A 19,424-nucleotide genomic window follows, 5' to 3' on the forward strand; every position below is an offset into this window, starting at 1 on the left:
TCGGCTAGATAGCTCTCCGTGACCATTTCATTTGTCGCCGAGAATCCAATCCGATTACACGACATTTGAAAAATGGCAAAAAGGAGGGTAAACTCAAAAGGTGGAGTTGAGATGGGGAGTTGGTGTCCGAGTGGATCAAGGTCACGATAGCTCAAGTGGTAGAGCAGCGGCGTATCTAGCCGAAGATCGTGGGTTCGAATCCCGCTCGTGCCATTGACTTTTTTTATCTCAACTAAAAACCTTAATTAATTGTAATATATAAATTGGTCAAGCGGACCACGAAATTAGTGAATATAATTGATTACTCCCTAGCTCCATGCAGGATTCCCACTCGAAATGAAAATGTGCTTGAGCACGGCAACAAGTTCCGATAGAGGTGTTAGTTTACCGTGCATAGTACTTTATAGATATCTAGTCATGCATTTCTTTGCGTATATTGGGACTGAATGTATTTATTAGCGTGAATGTGTAGTGCGAGAGGGCATATATAGCATACTATGTACAGTAAGACAGTCCTGTTTCCTCTAAAAATTGAAACAGGAGGCCCAAATACTGCACAGGCAACTCATTCACTCCTGAAGGCTTCCCAGTCGAGGAGGCAAAAGTGACGGCAGAGGACTCCATCCCGAAGAGACCAGTTGAGGCGGCCTCCCTCGCCATTCTTTCTACCAACAAGGCCAGGAATTCAATTGCACGTTGCTTTCACACATGTTTTGATATTGTTATATCTTATAAGAACATCCAAGTTGTTTAAATTTATAGAGGCGTTCTTTAGTGTCAAACAGGTAGTACGGACGACATTGGTGTTATTGGCTTTGAGTATAGTAAGGAGTTTACGGTGAAAATAGAGCAAAGTTGTTGCAGATAGGAACGATATTCTTGTAATCCATAGACATCAGCAAATCCTGTTCCATCTTCAGACCCGTGACCATCAGTGAAATCATATTATTCCCTTCATGTACACATCTGAACAGAAGTTCACCTTTAAATAGTGAGGAATGGGCTTTTAACCTTGCAGTAAAATGAAAATGAGACAGAGAAAAGGAGTCGGAAGAGTTCAAAAATATTTTTTAACATAATATTTTATGAACGACTAAGAGAAAGCAGAAAAGAAATTTCTGCTTTCAGTACAAGTAAATTAGTCTGAATTATATTTTTCTATGATAAAAATATCTCCCTTGTAACAAAGTATTAATAGCTGAAATTCTATTCGACACCGCCTTTCCTCCAATGTGTAAGAGATCATTTTTATGTAATTGATACCTAACCGTCAGTACATTGTTCTCTTTTCCAACTATGTCTAAAAGTGAATCGGGCAATGACGGATAAATGTGAATGAATGACTAGTATTAAAACACGTTGAAAATTTGGCATGGAATAAACGCGATGGGAATATCTTCAGACTAGAAGTGGGGTTAACGCGGTAGTCAGTTGCCAAATTTTGTGGACAGTTGACCTACAGTGTTCTAACTGGCCTATGAGAAGTAAGTACTTTATACACACGTTCGTCACAGAAAAAACGATTATATTCAATACATTATACATAGGATCTATGAATTCAGAAATTCGGTTCATAGTCCGTCTAAATGATAAAATTCCAAAAACAAGTTTACAAACAAATCTTACATCAGATTAACGTGCTCCAGATTTCTTGTTTATGTTCCGTATCATAAAACTGGTTAAGTGTAATGTTTTAACGTTAACTATTTTAAGAAACTCAAGTTGGGCTTTCATATACTTAAAACATCCACAAACGTCAGTAGGTAACTGGTAAGAACGAAAATAACCCGTTTGTTTGGAATAACTTAAACTTTACAGTGTACAGGATAACTGTAAACAAACCTCCTTGCCAAATTTTAAAATTTTCTTTCTATTTTTTTAAACCACGTGCTCTAACTGTGATGGTCGTTGTTCAACTTATATTTACTTAGACGAAAGTGCATTTCGTAATACACAATCTATAAAATCTTCAACGTGCTTTATTTATAGTCGGGGATAAACCTTGGTAGTTGAGTGGGGGGTCAAAAGTTAAATCCGACGATATTTCGCCATTCATAAAAAAAATCTTAAAACATATATAAGTCTTATGCAAAATCATGATGATTCATTAGAGAAATCAGTGTTAAAAAACGAAAAGTTGTTGTTTTTTTGTTACATAAGTTATTATGTTTTTTCAAATATAAGGCGAATATGTCCGCATGTAGAGAAAGCACGATGTATCCCATTTAATTGGAGGATGTCATTCCATGACTCCATATAGAGAGCGTGTAAGAATCCCACCCATATGAGAATTGTGATTGCGGGGGGTTAATTTGCGTCCCCTTTGACCTTTTTTTTAAAAGAAACAGTGCTTTTTTATATATATACTCAAAGACAAAAACCGTACACTCATATTTTGTTATTTATATGTTATGTTATTTATATGTACTTTTATCGTTATAATAATTACAACATACTTGTTTAATGTTAACCAAATTAAACGAGATCAAAACTTCATGGGTTTTAATAATAATTATGTAATTTTGATGGTTGAAAGAAAATTTACCAAAACAACCGAAAGTTATGTATAAATGACTCTTTTTCTCCCTCACCCGAAAGTCATTTATTGATAGAATGAATTTAACTAACGATTTATTACCTGATTTTGCTCATAATAACATATTAAGAGGAAAATTAGGTCAAAAAAAGTTAGTTAAAGTTAGTAATTAGTAACTAGTTGTATTAATTAGTTAAAATTTTCCCCTCTCGTTTAATTTGGCTTACATTGACGTAATTATTTTTGTAATTAATATAATGATAAAATACATATATGTAGTTTGAAATTGACAACGAACAACGTTCGGCGTCCGGTGTCCTTTTTTTAAAAGTTTTTATAAAACAATTTGGCATTGTAAGTGCAAGAAGTTACGTGATTTCTCATTGAATACTGTTGGATAATGAACTGGTTATGACCAGGTTGCTTAGAATTTAACCAAACTACAAATATCGAAATGTTCTAAATATATGGGCTATAAAATTCATAAATATAAATTGTATATAGTACTGATGAATCTCTCGTTTTGTGTATATTGAGATTGAATGTATTTATAAGCGTGAATGTGTAGTGTGAGTATAGTTCCGTATATAGTGTATGTAAATTTTTTTTAAATGTATGTACAATTATATATTTTAGAAGGTATACAATGTTTACTACTTTTTATTGCCATGCTTAGGCATTTTTGGTAGAGCCATTGCATATAGCTATGTATGAACTAAAATTTTAGTTTTTCTGTGAAACAAATATCACTAATACCCATAAAACTATCCAAATTTCCATATAGTGCAAATTTGTGTAAGAGTTAAATACATCTGAATTGAAATTGCCATTACATGAGAAATCAAACACAAAAATAGTATTACATAAAAGTTAATATTATTATATAATATGTTGTGTTATTTCTCTAGGTAAATTTTTTAGCCTTTCCTTTTGGACAGTATTGCTTATATACCACTTTTATTTTTTTAAATTATTTTTTATCATACTATATTTACATGTATTTTACTTTTATCTTTACCTGGCTTTATTTTGTGTTATTTATTGATTTTTAATCTTCTATGATTTTTTGTTTGATGTTTGCTGTTCATAAGACCTGGAAATTTATCAGTACCAGAATTAGATAGAAAAAGTTCAGTGCATTTGGAATAATTAAATTAATCAAATAATCTTATCATTTCATTTCAGATGGGATTGGTAAAATCGAGAGTTGTCACAAAAATGGAGCACGCCTTAAATGCCCTGGGTACATGTGGTGTTTTAAATATGTTTTATCTCGGACCATTTGAGAGCGTTTTACTCACTGTGGTTCTTTTACTCTCACCACTCTGGCCTCTCATGATCTTATACCTCCTATGGATTTACTATGACAGAGAAACACCCCAAAAGGATGGAAGGAGGTTCATATTGTTTATAGTAAATATTTATCTAAATATGATATGAAAACAATTCTAAAATATTGTATACAACAATTCTAAGATATTATATTTATTTTAATTTAATCATTGCTTTAACAAAAATTTCACAGCATGGACCAATTTTTCAGGGTAAAATGGATCAGACAGTTGCCAATGTTCCAGAGGTTCAGAAATTACTTTCCTCAAAAGATTATCAAAACGGCTGATCTGTCGCCAGAGGAGAATCACATGCTATGTGTATTCCCTCATGGTATTCTTTGCACAGGAGCTTTATCACAGTTCACAAGTGAAAATCCCGCTTTTGAAAGCCTATTCCCAGGTATAGAAATTAGCTGCCATACTCTAAACTCTAATTTTTGGTTTCCATTTTCAAGGGAGTATGTCATGGCAATCGGTAAGTCATTTTTACATTAAAATCAGGTTCCTTATATTATTAGTTTATGTACGAAAAATATTCTCAGTTAAAATTTGTAGGCTTGACTGCTGTGTCTAAAGAAGCGCTTGTTTACCAATTGAGCAAGCCGAAAGGGCGTGGTGTAGCTTTGGTTGTTGGTGGGTCTGCTGAAGCCATGATAAGCAGTCCTGGGACCCACCGAATAATTCTTAAGAACAGAAAAGGCTTTGTAAAACTTGCAATCACAACTGGGTAAGCAAACAAATTTGAAAAATGTATACCAAATAAAATATAATCCAAAAAGAAAAGAAAGGAAGGTGCAAAAAGGAAAATGTTCTTCAGGAAGATTCAATTATTAAATGACACACTAAAATTATCAATAATTCTTATGAAAGGGAATTAAAAAAAATACTAAGATTTAATTATGGAACTTTAATAATAATTATTGAAGTATTTTGCTTAACAAAAAGTTTAAAAAGTCAATAATTAATAGTTATTTTTTATTTTATTGCATTTTTTCTTTTCTTTCATACACGCTTATCTAAATTTTACACATTTTTAACTATCTCACACCAAAATAATTTAAGATAATAAAAATTAAATAATTTATCCATTTTCTAATCCAAAGCAATGGCTTTTGTGAAATATTTATTTATATATATTTACTGTTTAACAAGAACTAATTTGGTGCCGATATACATCTTTGGTGAGACAGATCTGTACACAAATTACATGTTCCCTGAAAATTCGATCATCTACAAAGCACAAGAAGCTTTCAGAAAATTCACAGGTGTCGCACCTGTGTTGGTAAACGGTGGAGGCATTTTCCAGCCCTATTTTGGTCTCTTGCCCCGTCCTTATCCAGTCTTTATGGTTGGTGAGTAAAGAATCTCTTTGCAAATTTCTATACACGTTACTCATACCTTAACCTTTTTTTTAAGTCGGAAAGCCCATTCATGTAGAGAAGAAGGAAAACCCTTCAAGGGAAGATGTGAACAACCTGCACAATGTGTTCATTCAGGAATTAGTCAATTTGTTCGAGGAGCAGAAGTACAAATATTTAGCCAAGCCAGAGAGTGCTCATCTTAGTATTGAATGACAGCAGCTAACATTATTTTTACCAAAGATTTTGTAATGTTTTTGGGTGTATCATGTACATTAAAAATTAAGCTCTATACGAGTTATTGGATTGTTAAATAATGCATAAATAACAACGAAGCATATTTTTTTAAATAAAATTTATGAATATAAATATTTTTGTATAAAATTAAAAACGTGATGAAACTCAAAAATATATCATTACTCATGAATAATTAATCTAAAATACAAAAATATTTTTTTTTTATAAATGATTGTTTTATAACAAATGAATCAATTGATATTTTATACAGTTCTTTTGTACTATTTTGATTTTTGTAGATATATAAATTTACTTTGTGTACTTTTTATAATATAGTATATCATATGTTAAATAATTAGAATTACTGAAAAAATGATCCTTAATTAAAGTGAAGTTGTAGCAGCCTTGGCATTTATCATCTTATCTAACCATTGATTCCTAAAACCCGTAATATATTACAGCTCTGTAGTTGAACAACCTAGTCCAATAGGCTTAAAGAGGGTCTGAAAAGTAAATGTAAACTTTATTTACAATACATTGTTTGATTATATTTACACACAAAACATGTTGAATTTTGGTGATATTGTAAATAAAGATAAAAATTTGTATTAAATTATTGTCGTTAGGTCATTTATTCTGAAGGCAGGTAAATCAATCAATTAGACTCATTAATAGAAATGATAAATGGAGTGAGTATGTTGTCCAATCTTTACACAAAGATTTTTTTATCCTACAACAAATGTGACCGACTAACAACAATAATTTAATACAACTTTACAAATCCTTAACTGAAAAAAAGAAGGACAGGAAAATCTTTAAAAAAGATGTACGTTTTCCATAATTTAAAACAAAAAATTTTGCATTTTTTCTTTTAAATAGATCGAATAAGCAAAATAAAATTACTGAGTTTTTCACAAGAAAAATTAATTATTTTCTTATAATTGTAAGAATAAAGAGAGCATGTTTTTCTATCACACTTTTGGGCCACTTAATCGAAGTGTCATTCCTTGGCTCTATATAGAGAGCGAGTAGGAATGCCACCAAATAGGTGAATTGTGCCTGAGTATAGCAGTGAGTATTTGGATCCCCTATTTGGATTTTTGGAGGAAACAAGGCTGTTTTATTGCCTATTAGTACTGATAGATATCTCGTTTGGAGCTCCCTCGTTTTTGTGTTTGTTGAGCTTGAATGTATTTATTAGCATGAATGTGAAGTGCGAGGGGTGTAAATGGTGGCAAAATGATATAAAGTATGCCGAAACAGCATGTAAATAAGAAAGAATGCATTTAAGTTTGAATGAGAGCTTTAAAAGCTGTATGCATTGGAGGCTGAAATAGCCCCTGAAGCCTAAATTCAGCAGGACTTCCAAGATGGCCAAAGTAGGTGATTCTCATGGCTTGCTAGAAGAAGTCAAGCTTAATTATGTATATATGTGTTTGTATGTCCAGAATTGAGCCTATATTAATCAATCACTATTTTTCTAGTTTGCAAAGATTATATCTTAGCCCAATGTCTTTTTTATTTAGTTATTTATTTTTTGGTAACATAATGTAAAAATTTGTCAACAACATGAATTTTCTTTTTAATAAGAAAAGTAAATTGTCACATATTACCAGGGCTCTATGTTTCTTTTATGTTATAAATATAACATTATGTTTATTTAAGTCAATAACTTTAACTACTTCCTTAATCTACTGATTATTTTTATCTTTTTTTTTTTCTGTGACTAAAGAGCCAAATAAAAAACAAGTATTTTGGGACACACAGTATATCTGTAAAATTCAATTAATAAGATTAGAAATCAACTTTGTAATTGATCAGATTGCCTCAGTTTACACCAAGAGATAAGGGCTGTAAGAGTCTGTTTAGTAGAACAGTGATCAGAGAATTCTTCTATCTTATAATCTTGTTTACAGTCAAGCAACAACAACTTCTCAATACATATCAGTGTTCGACATATCCGCTGGTTAGGTATATCAAATATTTACACATTGGGATTCCTCCACCCAACCCAATACAATTCCAAATATCCATTTTCCATTTTTATGTTAAGCGGAAAATGGAGGTTTTTGGAATAAAGTTTGCACCTTTAAATGTACCTTTAAAAAGGCGTGTTGAAACTATGTGTGCCCTCTTATGGATTTGTACCCTTACACTAGGGACATTTATAGGCTTCGGGGCAATGGCCTATTTGATTTTTTTTACAAGATATTATGTGTTGGCGATGATGTACATATTCTGGATATTTGTGGACAGTGAGACATGCCACAATGGTGGAAGGAGGTAAGAAAAGATTCTATATTATTGTAATTATAATTTGATAGTAAATGAAAATGCTAAAGTAACTTAATAATTATAATTAACTAAATTAATAAAAACTAGAGGTCTATTGAATTAACTTTTTTAATATTAAAAACACAATGATTACATATACCAGTGTACTTTGTACCAGTGTTAGGTAATAACAAGTAAATAAAATATAAAATAATCGGTTTTTTACTATAAATTTACACTAAAAAATGTTTTTTTTTTAATTTTTATCTCTATTTAAAAGAGATAAATTTTTATTGCTGTGTCATTTGAGTTTGAGAGTTATTTTTTATTTATAAAGAGACCAACATCGTTTAAAATAATACATTTAGTACATTTTGCGAAACTAAAGAGCTTACTTTTTCATTCATGGATTTGCATCTCATATCATTTGAACTTTTACCATTTTTCAATTATGATTTACACATATAATATACATAATCAAGGTACTGGTACATTCATGTGTTAAATTGTTAACAATACTAAAATCTCGAATTTCAATTATTCATAGTTTCTTAATAGTGTTACTAACTGAAAATATGTAGTTGGATTATACCTGATCATCCTCGTCTGCCTATTCTCGCTGATTCGGTTTGCCTGACATCTTAAATACTTAGGTCGTTCAATCTGAAATACATGCTATAATGCTTGTGTCATAGAAAATTTTAAACGAGGTTACACATCAAAAATCTCATAAGATCAGACGACCAAGCAAGCCTGAAAGTATGTAAAATGGTCACTTCCAAAATATGTCCAAAACCTGGGAAAACACAACAACCTGACTTGGGTACCAGGACGCAGAGTTCTGAGTTGTGGAAAAAACAGACGATCTGGCCAAAGGAACTGCAGGATCATATTAGTCCCAAAACCTACACCTGGAAATATGTTTTCCAGTTCTGTTGTTTTGAAAGGTTTGAATTTGTTTAATATGTTATATTATAGATCAATCTACCCTCATTTTTCTTTAAAATTCTCCAAATTAATTGATTATTTAGATAGAAGTTTGAAAAGTTGGCTGGCATCAGATTTGATTCTTCTCTGAACAGAACTTGTATATACTTTCCTTACATTTGTTGTATGCTCTGCATTAACTTATCTCATGAATTATTGTTTGCTTATGAAAATAAGCTTAGCTAGTTTTGTGAAGTTTAGTTTCCCAATTCTGTTGATTGTTATATTTATTTTATTATAATTTTGTTATAATATTTGAGTTTATTATAATAATTATTTTCTTGATCCTAACTTTTATCTTTATGATTTCCTTCTTTAGCAGTTTTCCATAAGTATTATAATTCCATAGGTTTATAAATTTGTCAATTTCATTCACATATGATGGTGATCAGAACTTTAATGTTTTGACCACTAGTCCTAGATTTCTATTTGGTTTAGCCTTATTTTTTGTTGTATTTTATATCTAAAAGTAGTGACAAATATGTTTTCAGTCCACGTATTGTTCAGGGTTATTGTAGATCCCAGATTTGATCAGATTTAATTTTTCTCTGAACAGAATAGATCTTCCCTTTTATTGATAACATTCTTAAGTTGTAAATCTGCATTTAATTTCTAGCCCAAAAATAACTAGATATTGACACTGCATTGCACTTCTGTTTAAAATACTCCATGATATTATATTAGTCTTTCCTTTTTCAATGGTGCTAAACTAATTTAAATAATTTATAACAGTTTTTTTTTTTCATACAGTACAGGTAAAACCTTTAACTATTTATTAGATTACAGATAATTAGAATTATGATGAATAGGTAAATGAATATTAATGACCATTCTTTTCAAAGAATACTTTATCTCTTCAAATGTATACTAGAATCTAAATCAGTTTCTTGATTTATTATTCTATTTCAAATTAAATTCTTAACAATTTTGCTTATACTACTTGTACTTATAATCGTTGATGAAATTTTGTTTCAGATCAAATTTTTGTAGAAAGTGGAAGTGCTGGAAGCATTTCTGCGAATTTTTCCCTCTAAAGCTTGTTTATAAATGTGACCTTCCGAATGACAAAAATTATCTTTTTTGTGTGTACCCTCATGGGATTTTGTCAGCTGGAGCTTTCGGTCATTTTGCCACAGATACATCAGAATTTTCCAGTTTTTTTCCTAAACTGAAGACCCACCTGGCAACTCTGGATATGCACTTCAATGTCCCGTTTTTCAGAGAACTTATCCTTGGTTTGGGTATTTTTCACTTTCTTATTTCTAAATAAAGAATTTGAATCTTAGAAAAATTATCCGTGTGTTTTTGTTTTTTTAGGGTTTGTGCCAGCTTCAAAGGAGTCGATTAAAAACGTATTAAGTTCAGAGAAAAAAGGAAATGTCCTAGCACTAATTGTTGGAGGTGCTTCTGAAGCATTCAATGCAGTACCAGGCACTTATAGAATAATACTAAAAAAAAGAAAAGGGTTTATAAAAATGGCCTTAAAAACTGGGTATTTGGGTTAACTCCTATTCTTTAAATTAAAATTAGACTGTAATAAAAAAATTACTTTACTTCCAGAGCCCCTTTGGTTCCTGTATTTTCTTTCGGCGAGACTGACATATACGACCAAGTCCCAAATCCACCAGGGTCTACCATCAGGGCAATTCAAAGTTGGTTAAAAAGTATCACCGGTATCGCTCCATGCATACCGATCGGAAGAGGGATCCTCCAGTACTCCTTTGGTCTAATTCCGAGAAGATGTCCAGTCACCACAGTCAGTAAGTATTTTTTTCCCTTATATACCCTTGTAGTTAGTGAGTATTTAATAAAATAGCAATGTTTGTTTTTAGTTGGTGAACCAATTGAAGTACCTCATAATGTGTTTCCTGAACAAGAACTTATAGACAAATACCATGATATCTACACAAAATGCCTTATTGCATTATTTGAAGAGTACAAGCATAAGTACATAAAAAGTCCAGAAAATACCCACCTGATTATTGAATAGACTGCAAAAAATTAACATTAGAAGTAGTAAATGATTGAAATTTTATATATTTATGTAATAAAATAAATATATTAAATATGTTTATTTTATAGGTAGTTGTTGTTTATTTTTTAGAACGTTGTGTTGTTAATTGTTATATTAAAAAAAATTGTCAGTCCTTCTTTGTTTTATTAAAAAATTTTACATTACTATTGTATTCATTGAAATTTTTTTACACTCATTCTCATTTGGTTGTACAAATATAGTAGTATATATTACAGTTCAAACTTTTTGTTAATGCTATTTATTTCTTGTTAAATATTAAATATATAAGTTTTGAAATTGTATTTAGTGCCAAATAAAGATCATTTATTTATATTGAAATTCCCTCATCTCTTTAATATCTAGTATCTTTGTTTTAAAAATATGACTTTGTCAAATGTACATTCAACTTACCTTGCCTTTAACACATTTGAAAAAGTAAGGTGGTATTGCATTTTAAAAAATATTTGAGTTATTTCCATAGTCATTTTTTCCAGCATAGACAATTTATAATTTAAAATTTTGATAAGATATTTTATAAGAGATGTTAAGAAGCCAAAACGTGTATGACAGACCAAAACAGCTAGAATATGCGGACCAAACGAATCGAAGAAGACTAATCGATAAAAAAATATTCTTCTTCCTTTCCTCTTTTTGACAACACTTTTGTAAATAACCATTCAAAGTAGAATTTCAGGTAAATGCACCTTTTGGAGTATGAGAATATAAATCAAACATAATAAAAAATACCATCCTTGCTTAAAATTATATTCTGTACAAAATTTTATAATGGCAGTATTGAAAATCTATTGTTAGTTATTTATCATCTTGGTATGCCTATCCTCTGTGACCACCTGTTTTAATAGACTGGTGCAATTTTCTTAATTTTCTAATTGAAATGAATTTCTTGGAAAACCCGAAAATAGTTTATTTCCAATTTTGCAATTTAATTGTGTTAGTAAATGAATTACATCAAACAAAACATTCTGTATTTAAATAAAGTTTAAACAAAATCCACTAATGAGAAATGAAAATGTACTAGATACTTTTCTAAATTAAGAACAAAGCTAACTGTTATTATTACTGAATTCACTAATTTTGAAATAATAATTGAAACATGGCAAAAAGGAGGGAAAATTCAAAAGGTGGGGTTGAGATGGGAAGTTCGGATCCAAGTGGATCGAGGTCATGATTGCTCAAGTGGTAGAGCAGCGGCATATCTAGCCGAAGATCATGGGTTCAAATCCCGTTTGTGCCATTGACTTTTTTATCTCAACTAAAAACCTTAATTAATCGTCATTATTACTGAACTTGAAGTAAAATGAGGTGTTTAAGGACCTCTCTTTAAGCTGCAACGCAGCACCAAAATAGAGTGATTCTAGTTGGACATTTCTCACTTTGTACTAGCAGTTTTTCATCACATGTTTGTCTGACATTCTGCAATTTATGAACAAAGTATATACAGATAGAGAAGAAAAGCACAATGTCCCGTGGCATAAATATTTCCTTATATTGTACGTTTCGAGCTCATTGGCCGATGTTGGCAATCCCACTGGTCATTTCCCAATCTGAGTCTCCATAAAATGATCAATTTGTTATACAAGTGATAGAAGTGACTTGATAGTCTACTTAAGAAAGTGGTGCATTATGTTTTCTATGTGTGTCAAAAAATGTAAACATATCCACTTAACTACTTTTTTTTAATTATTCCTCTTATTTTCCTAACTTTCAACCTAGTTACCTGTATATATTTTTACCTACTTATTGTCATAGATAGTAATTAACTATCTTTCGATGAAACCATACATTATCTACTTTTTGTAAATAAGTAAAGGATCTAATAAACCTAAATTAAATTAAATCTAATAAATAAATATATAATGAAAATTAAATTAAATATAATTTTTTGACAGTGTCCACCCTGATTTTGTGGAACTCCATAATAAGTAGATGGGTATGAATTAAAATGTCTTTTCACAGTAGGCATTTATTTTCTCAGACACGTTTCAGTCTAATATACACCATCTTCAGTGACTTTTTTAATATTTTATGTTTTTTTTCCAAAAGTCACTGGAAATGGTATATATTAGCCTGATCACGTCTGAGAAAATAAATGTCTATTGTGGAAAAAACAATTTACTTCCCCAAAGCTGGTCTCTATTGAATGAGGCTAGCATATACACAGCCGAACTATATGCAATCGGAAGATCATTGAGTATTTTAAAGGAATTTGTAATGCTATTATTTGCTCTGATTTGAAGAGTGGTTTCGAAGCCATCAAAAATAATTTCTTGGTTGACCCATACATCTTAGAAATTCACAAATACCTCTATGAAATCAAAGCACTTAACAAACATGTGGTATTCGGTTCGGTTCCTAGTCATGTCGGCATTACTGGAAATGAAAAAGCTAATCAACAGGCAAGGAACTCTGCAAACCATCCACAAAGAACAGATCAATTTCCTCTCCACCCAGATTACATAGTCATTTATGTTAAAAACATTATCAAACAAAAATGGGCAGCAAGATGGAATGTCTGTAGAGATAGTATGAAAGAAATTAAGCCAGTTGTACATAAATGGCCAACTGAGGAACTTGAGAGAAAAGAACTCGTGATTCTCTCTAGATTGCGAATAGGTCACAACAGGCTAATCCATAATAGGCTTTTAATAGGCAACAACCTTCCAACTTGTCCTCGATGTATGCGAAGTAGAGAACATACCATTCTGATTGTAAAACATATTTTGGTCGACTGTTGCACTTTGCAACCTTTAGACAAAGTCTCAACCTTTCGAGTGATTTAAAGGAGTTACTGGGTCCCCAGTGTTTGTTTCAAAGAGCACTTTTCAGCTTTCTCAAATTTATTGGAAATTATAATGATTTCCCAAATTGTTATACCATTGAATGTTTGTCTGCTAGTGTTTGAATAAATTGCTGGGTAATAAACTACAATGCCCAAAATCGCAATTTAAATAAGAAAGATAGGGGAAAAAAGTGTTATTGTGTTTTTGTTTCTTATTATTGATAAGTAGCATTAGTTTTTTTTTATTATATTTGAATGGAAGAATAAAATGATAGTGATGAGCCTATATTCATACTGAGACTGTTGCTAGTCTGACTCCATTATTATTATTATTGCCCATATAAGCCTATGTGAAATGTTTAAATTATGGAACAAATATTCGAAATTCTAATTAAGAACAGAAATAAATTTTACAATTTACCTATAACCTTAGGTTCAAAATATTAAAACGTTTGTTCGGAGTCTGAAAGACTTAAATATGTACCACACTGGCTCTTTTTTAAAAATAAACTGTTACGAAATATTAAAAAATGATGACCACTATTTTAACCACTGGGTTAACTCACCTGAGGAAGGATTAAATAAATCCGAAACGTTGTGGATTGAAAGAAAAACTGGTTGTTGTTTTTTTGAGATGACCTATTATCCCACCTTCGAGAAGGAAAAATCATAAGATTATTTATCCATTTTAATTTTTTATTATTTATTTATATCCACCCCAATCATAGTCTTAGGGATTTTGCAGTAATACTTTACTTGGAAGTTTTGTGCTCTTTTAATGAAATACAAAATTCTTCTCATGGATATGGTTTCATGTCTATATTGCACGAAAATACTAGAATGCTTTCCTATGACCATAGCCTTTTCCTAGCTATTACAGGGTAGTTACATAGGATATGTTTTGTTATCTCTGGCTCCTTTAGATATAGTCGACATTAATTATCTGTTAAAAGTCTCATTTTTTTGTAAAGTGGTAAAGACTACTCTCACTGAAGCTTGTTCTGTATTTTAAATATATCTGTTAGAATTATTAATTCTTTTCTGTTGAGTAGGATTTTCTCTTTCTACCATTGGATTCTTTTTGTGAGTAGTTTATTTGCTTGCTTCATGTACGGTATATGTTTCCAATATGATTTATGCCACAAAATGGTTGTACTGAGGGTCTCTTTTGAGTTAAATAACTGCTGACTAATTGCCTGAAATTAATTAATTATGAATATTTAGGCAGTTTTGGGCTGGTTTTGAGATGAGCTTGTAGGCTTGGAGAGCTCTTAGAGCTGTCCGGCTATCTGATAGAATAATTATTGTTGCACTTTTCAGGTGTTTATTATTTATTTCATATCCATACTAAGGCTAGTAATTTGGCTTGAATGATGTTTGTGGTGAGGCCGAGGGTCGTGTGGGGCTCATAATTAAACCACATTATGCCTATTCTCATTTTTTATTTTTGAGCCACACCATAGAAGATCTGAACAACTTAGTTTTTTACCATGGTATTCAAGCAATTCCAGACTAGTTTCGATCTTATATGCTTGGAGAGCATCCAGAGCTTTCTGGCTATCTTATAGAATTATTATACAAAAGAATATCTCCAGATCTAAATACTTTTCCATTGAATCAATAATTTTCTCAAATACACTGACAAGCAAAAAATTCCAACCACTTGTAATATAACTTGATTTGTATAAATTTGTAAATATTAATCAAAGTTTCGCATTTTTAAACGTTTAATAATTGATTCTTTGGCTAAAGAAGTAAAAAATAAAAATGTAAATTGCTAAGGGCAATGAAAAATAGAAAACGTTTAATTTTGATTTAATTTCTAATTAACATTTCAATATCGCGTATTTCCTCCTCTTGCCTTAATTACTTCTCGAAGACGCCTCGACATACTTTCTACCAGTCTGAAAATGTCTCTTTGCTGGAGGTTAGCCCATTCTTATCGAAGAGATCTTTCAAGATCGTGAAGTGAATCAGGAAGTGATGGACGTGCTCTTATTCGTCTTTTGAGGTTATCAAAGAAATGTTCGATGGGGTTCAAGTCTGGAGAACGAGGTGGCCAGCCTAAGAACCTGATGTTATGCTGTTGATGGTACGTTTGTGCTATGCGAGCGACACGTGTACGGCCATTATCGTGCATTAGAATAGGATTGTCGCTGATTTCATCGAGGTACGCAACGCATTACGGTCCAAAATTATATCCACATATCCGGATAGGATAATTACGGCTGGCCGTCAAAGACCCTCCACGAACAACAACCAACTCTATGCGACTCTCCATTGAAAATCCTGCCCACACCATCACTGAGCTACGTTGAAAAGGTTGACTCTGGGAAAAACTACAAGCTTCGTACCTTTTATTTCGCCTTCTCCACACTCTTTCACGCCCATCAGGAGATGGTAGAGCAAATCTACACTAATCTATAAAAAGTACAGCAGGCCAATCGTCCAAAGTCTGTGTTCTCGAGAAAATGCGAACCGTGCAACTCTGTGAGGTCTGGTCAATTCTGGTCCTCTTACGGGGCGAAAAGCCATTAGTCCATATTGATTTAATCTTCTTTGAGCAGTGCGTTCAGATTTTTGTACACCTGGAGCTGATGAATCGTTTGAACAACAGTATGGTGACGGTTTCGCAAAATTCTCAAATTCAAAAAACGGTCATCCTGTGGTTCTGTTACCCTGGTTCAGTTTCTCGAAAACGTCTAACGGCGTCTCGCAGAGTTTCGTAGGGAACTCCGATGTCAATAGTCGCATACCTGATGATACGTCCATCATCAATAAGTGCCACATCACACGCAACTTCCTCAACACTAAGTGGCATTTTTAAGTTTAAAGCTTGAAATTAAGAAAACAAAGATGAAACTAAACAGTTTATTGCTTCAGAGAAATGTCAAATGAGACTGAATAAATATTTTAGTTTTTCGTAAAATGTAAACGTTGAATTTTTTCAATTTTTTTTTATCCTTGTTTTGTATTAAGGTTTAAGTATGTTTACCTCCAATTGACATTCCCAATTTAAAACATAGAATAAACAAATATTTATTGGTAAAAACAATGAGAAAAATTTTTTAAAAATCTATTGAGTGGAATTTTTGCCTGTCAGTGTAGTATGCTAATGGTTTTCTTGATAGTGTAGAGCAAAAAATATTAAATATGAGAGTATAAACATTTCGTACAGCTAATGTGTCAGGTAAACATCTGGTTCTTTTATAAATTATTCTTTTAGTGGATTTTCTTAATTTTTTATTTAGTTATATTTTTTACTTAAATTAATAGTATCGCCAGGTTATAAATACAAAATGACACAGGACGATAAGGACGATGACATTCTTTTCCATCAGAGACCACAAGTACGGGACAGAACGCCGCCATTATTGTTCAATAAGACAGTTTTCGAAGAAAGCGATCTTGACAAAATAGTGAGCGAGCTCCAAGAGACAGAGTCTTTCACGAAGTTGTACATTGAAAAACTGGGCAAATGCGACATCCCTTTCTGCCTTTATCCCAACGCCCAATGCGTACGGCCGAGCAGTGGTGTCATTTTTAAACCAAAACTGACGGAACATATTGCCGCGTATTTAATGACTGCCTGCGAGACGCATGCTTTCGAAATGTTAGGTAAATGAGCTCGTTAATGTACTTTTAAGTGAAAATCTACACAAGAAGCAAAACTGTTAAAGAGGTTTTTAAATTTTTCTCCAAACACTTGTTGATGATTGAAATATTTTATATAAAAAAGTGCTAGTTTTGTACATATCCTTTCATTTCTAAGGTATTTTCTGTATGTACCAAAAAATAATAATTTGATCAATATCAATTGATCCAAAATGTTTTACGGTTTTTTGATAGCTGTTTTAAGAAGAAGCTCATAAGTCTGTCTTCCCTACAAATATTATTTGTTAATAAGTATGTTATGATGTATAAATAATTGACAGATAAAATCATTGAGGGTACGAAGGAACAGAAATTTCCATGTCGTTTGTTCTTATATGACCTCGTGAAGCTTGCCGTACGCCTGAAATTAAAGCCAAATCAGCTTATGTACCTAATGGAGATTTTTATGGACGGTATGAAAATGTTCTTTACCTGTCGAAACACGACACAACACGAAATGGAACAGTATTACGAAGAAAGGATAATCAATCATTCAGTGAATGTAAGTATAAAAGCACCCCTATTTAACGACGTTAAATTTGTTTGGACGTTTTAATTCCAGATAGCTGGAAAGGGTACAAAGTACTTCTCGACCGGCCAAGTGGAAGAAATCACAAAGCTTTTTGGCAGGTTTATAAGGTTGATGCCCCTCATTCATATTTACTTTTACAAACCGATAGTTCTCAAATGGACATTGCCGTTGTACCAGCCTTCCGACAACAAGGACTGCATAAGCGACACCCACTTGCGATTTATTCCAAGCCCGGAAAACAACGAAAACATGTTAATGGACAACATGCCCAAGCTGTTTCCATTTCAGCAAAAGTTATCAAATTGTCAAGAATATCTCGAGGAGTAGTGTAAAAATGAATATAAATTATAAACCTTTAGCAAGTAAATTTTACCTTGTCAATCTTATTCTTTTAAGCAATAAATTTATTATAAATTCAATTAGCAATGGTGTTTTCTTTGGCCATCTAATGTATTAAAAATAATGTATTTCTTTTAACAAACCCCAGTTTGTTTAATTTTGTTAAAATAAATTAACACATTTCCTATTTCCTGAGAATAAATATTGCATACAAATATTGAAAATAACACAAAAATATTAAAGAATTATTAAAGAATAACGAAATATTAAAGAATTAAAGTTGGATGTTCATAATCTAAAAAGATTTTTAATTAAAATTTGCATTTTATTGCCAAATAAGTTCACCAAGTAGTCTTTCCTTTCTCTCTCTCCCTATCTCCTCTCACTCTCTCTCTCTCCTCACTCTCTCTCTCTCTCTCCTCTCTCTCTCTCTCTCCTCTCTCTCTCTCTCTCTCTCCTCTCTCTCTCTCTCTCCTCTCTCTCTCTCTCTCTCTCTCTATATATATATATATATATATATATATATATATATAGCTATCTATGTTTCTATCATATAGCTTTCTATCTATGTATCTACCTTTTTCTTGCTCTCCCTCTCCTCTCCAATTTTTTTTCATTTTACCAATTCGCCATCACACACATACATTAAGAGAAAAAGAGAAAGAGAAAGCAAGAGAGAGAAATGAGAGAAAGAGAGTGGGAAAAGAAAAAGATAGATAAATGGCTAGATAGATAGGTAGATAGATAGAGATAAAAATAGAGATAGATAGATGATATATAGATAGATAGAGATAGAGATAGATAGATAGATAGAGGGATGGAGAGAGAGGAGAGAGACAGACAGAGGGAGATAGAGATAGATAGAGATAGATAGAGAGAGAGAGAGAAGAGAGAGGTGTGAGAGAGAGAGAGACAGACAGAGAGACAGACACAGAGAGAGGGAGATAGATAGATAGATAGATAGATAGATAGATAGATAGATGGAGAGAGAGAGAGAGAGAGAGAGAGAGAGACAGACAGACAGACAGAGAAAGAGAGCTCCAAGCTCCAAGGAGATTGTTTTTAAAATCGAAAGTTCTATTAATTTCTAAATGCTTGGCACACTTGGGGCATTAATTGGTTGTATAATCTTACTTTTAGGCCAGTTCTCCCGACAAGAGAAACTTACAAAATAAGGTAGCGCTTAGCTTTTTAGAATAGTATTGCACAAAACACCCTAGACCTCTAGGACACCTTTTTCACGGCGTGATTTTCCATGCGACCTCGTCAAAAAAGGACAGTAAGTTTTTTGGAATCTGCAGGTCGGCGGGGATGGTAGATAGGAAGGTGGTCGGGGGGGAGGTGTCGGACGAGGGAGCC

At 32.1% G+C, this 19,424-nt stretch overlaps 2 protein-coding genes across 2 annotated transcripts in view; both read left to right on the plus strand.

Moving 5' to 3' along the window:
- The window catches only part of LOC106670120, a 22,511-nt gene extending 11,716 nt beyond the window's left edge, over positions 1-10,795 (plus strand). Inside the window, exons 2-12 of the mRNA XM_014400178.2 lie at positions 3,722-3,933; positions 4,080-4,345; positions 4,426-4,597; positions 5,023-5,222; positions 5,287-5,441; positions 6,092-6,111; positions 7,287-7,748; positions 9,702-9,967; positions 10,044-10,218; positions 10,287-10,486; positions 10,559-10,795. Coding sequence (XP_014255664.2) covers positions 3,722-3,933; positions 4,080-4,345; positions 4,426-4,597; positions 5,023-5,222; positions 5,287-5,441; positions 6,092-6,111; positions 7,287-7,748; positions 9,702-9,967; positions 10,044-10,218; positions 10,287-10,486; positions 10,559-10,716 — 2,286 coding nt within the window. The 3' untranslated portion in view covers positions 10,717-10,795. The remainder of the gene's footprint in view (positions 1-3,721; positions 3,934-4,079; positions 4,346-4,425; positions 4,598-5,022; positions 5,223-5,286; positions 5,442-6,091; positions 6,112-7,286; positions 7,749-9,701; positions 9,968-10,043; positions 10,219-10,286; positions 10,487-10,558) is intronic.
- Positions 10,796-16,724: 5,929 nt separating this feature from the next.
- LOC106670146 lies at positions 16,725-18,093 on the plus strand. Its single transcript, XM_014400226.1, has 3 exons — positions 16,725-17,158; positions 17,476-17,696; positions 17,757-18,093. Exons 1-3 carry the CDS (start codon positions 16,840-16,842, stop codon positions 18,051-18,053), a joined length of 837 nt encoding a protein of 278 aa, XP_014255712.1. The 5' UTR covers positions 16,725-16,839; the 3' UTR covers positions 18,054-18,093.
- Positions 18,094-19,424: the final 1,331 nt, after the last annotated feature.

This window comes from Cimex lectularius, unplaced genomic scaffold (genome assembly GCF_000648675.2).
Source record: "Cimex lectularius strain Harlan isolate CLEC.00 unplaced genomic scaffold, Clec_2.1 scaffold40, whole genome shotgun sequence".
NCBI classification, from domain to species: Eukaryota; Metazoa; Arthropoda; class Insecta; order Hemiptera; family Cimicidae; genus Cimex; species Cimex lectularius.

Excerpts from the sequence above, each read along its gene's own strand:
- LOC106670146 (XM_014400226.1), top strand. The coding sequence starts at position 16,840 with ATGACACAGGACGATAAGGACGATGACATTCTTTTCCATCAGAGACCA. Across the intron at positions 17,159-17,475 it reads GCATGCTTTCGAAATGTTAG|ATAAAATCATTGAGGGTACG; the intron begins GTAAATGAGCTC and ends AATAATTGACAG. Across the intron at positions 17,697-17,756 it reads TAATCAATCATTCAGTGAAT|ATAGCTGGAAAGGGTACAAA; the intron begins GTAAGTATAAAA and ends TTTTAATTCCAG.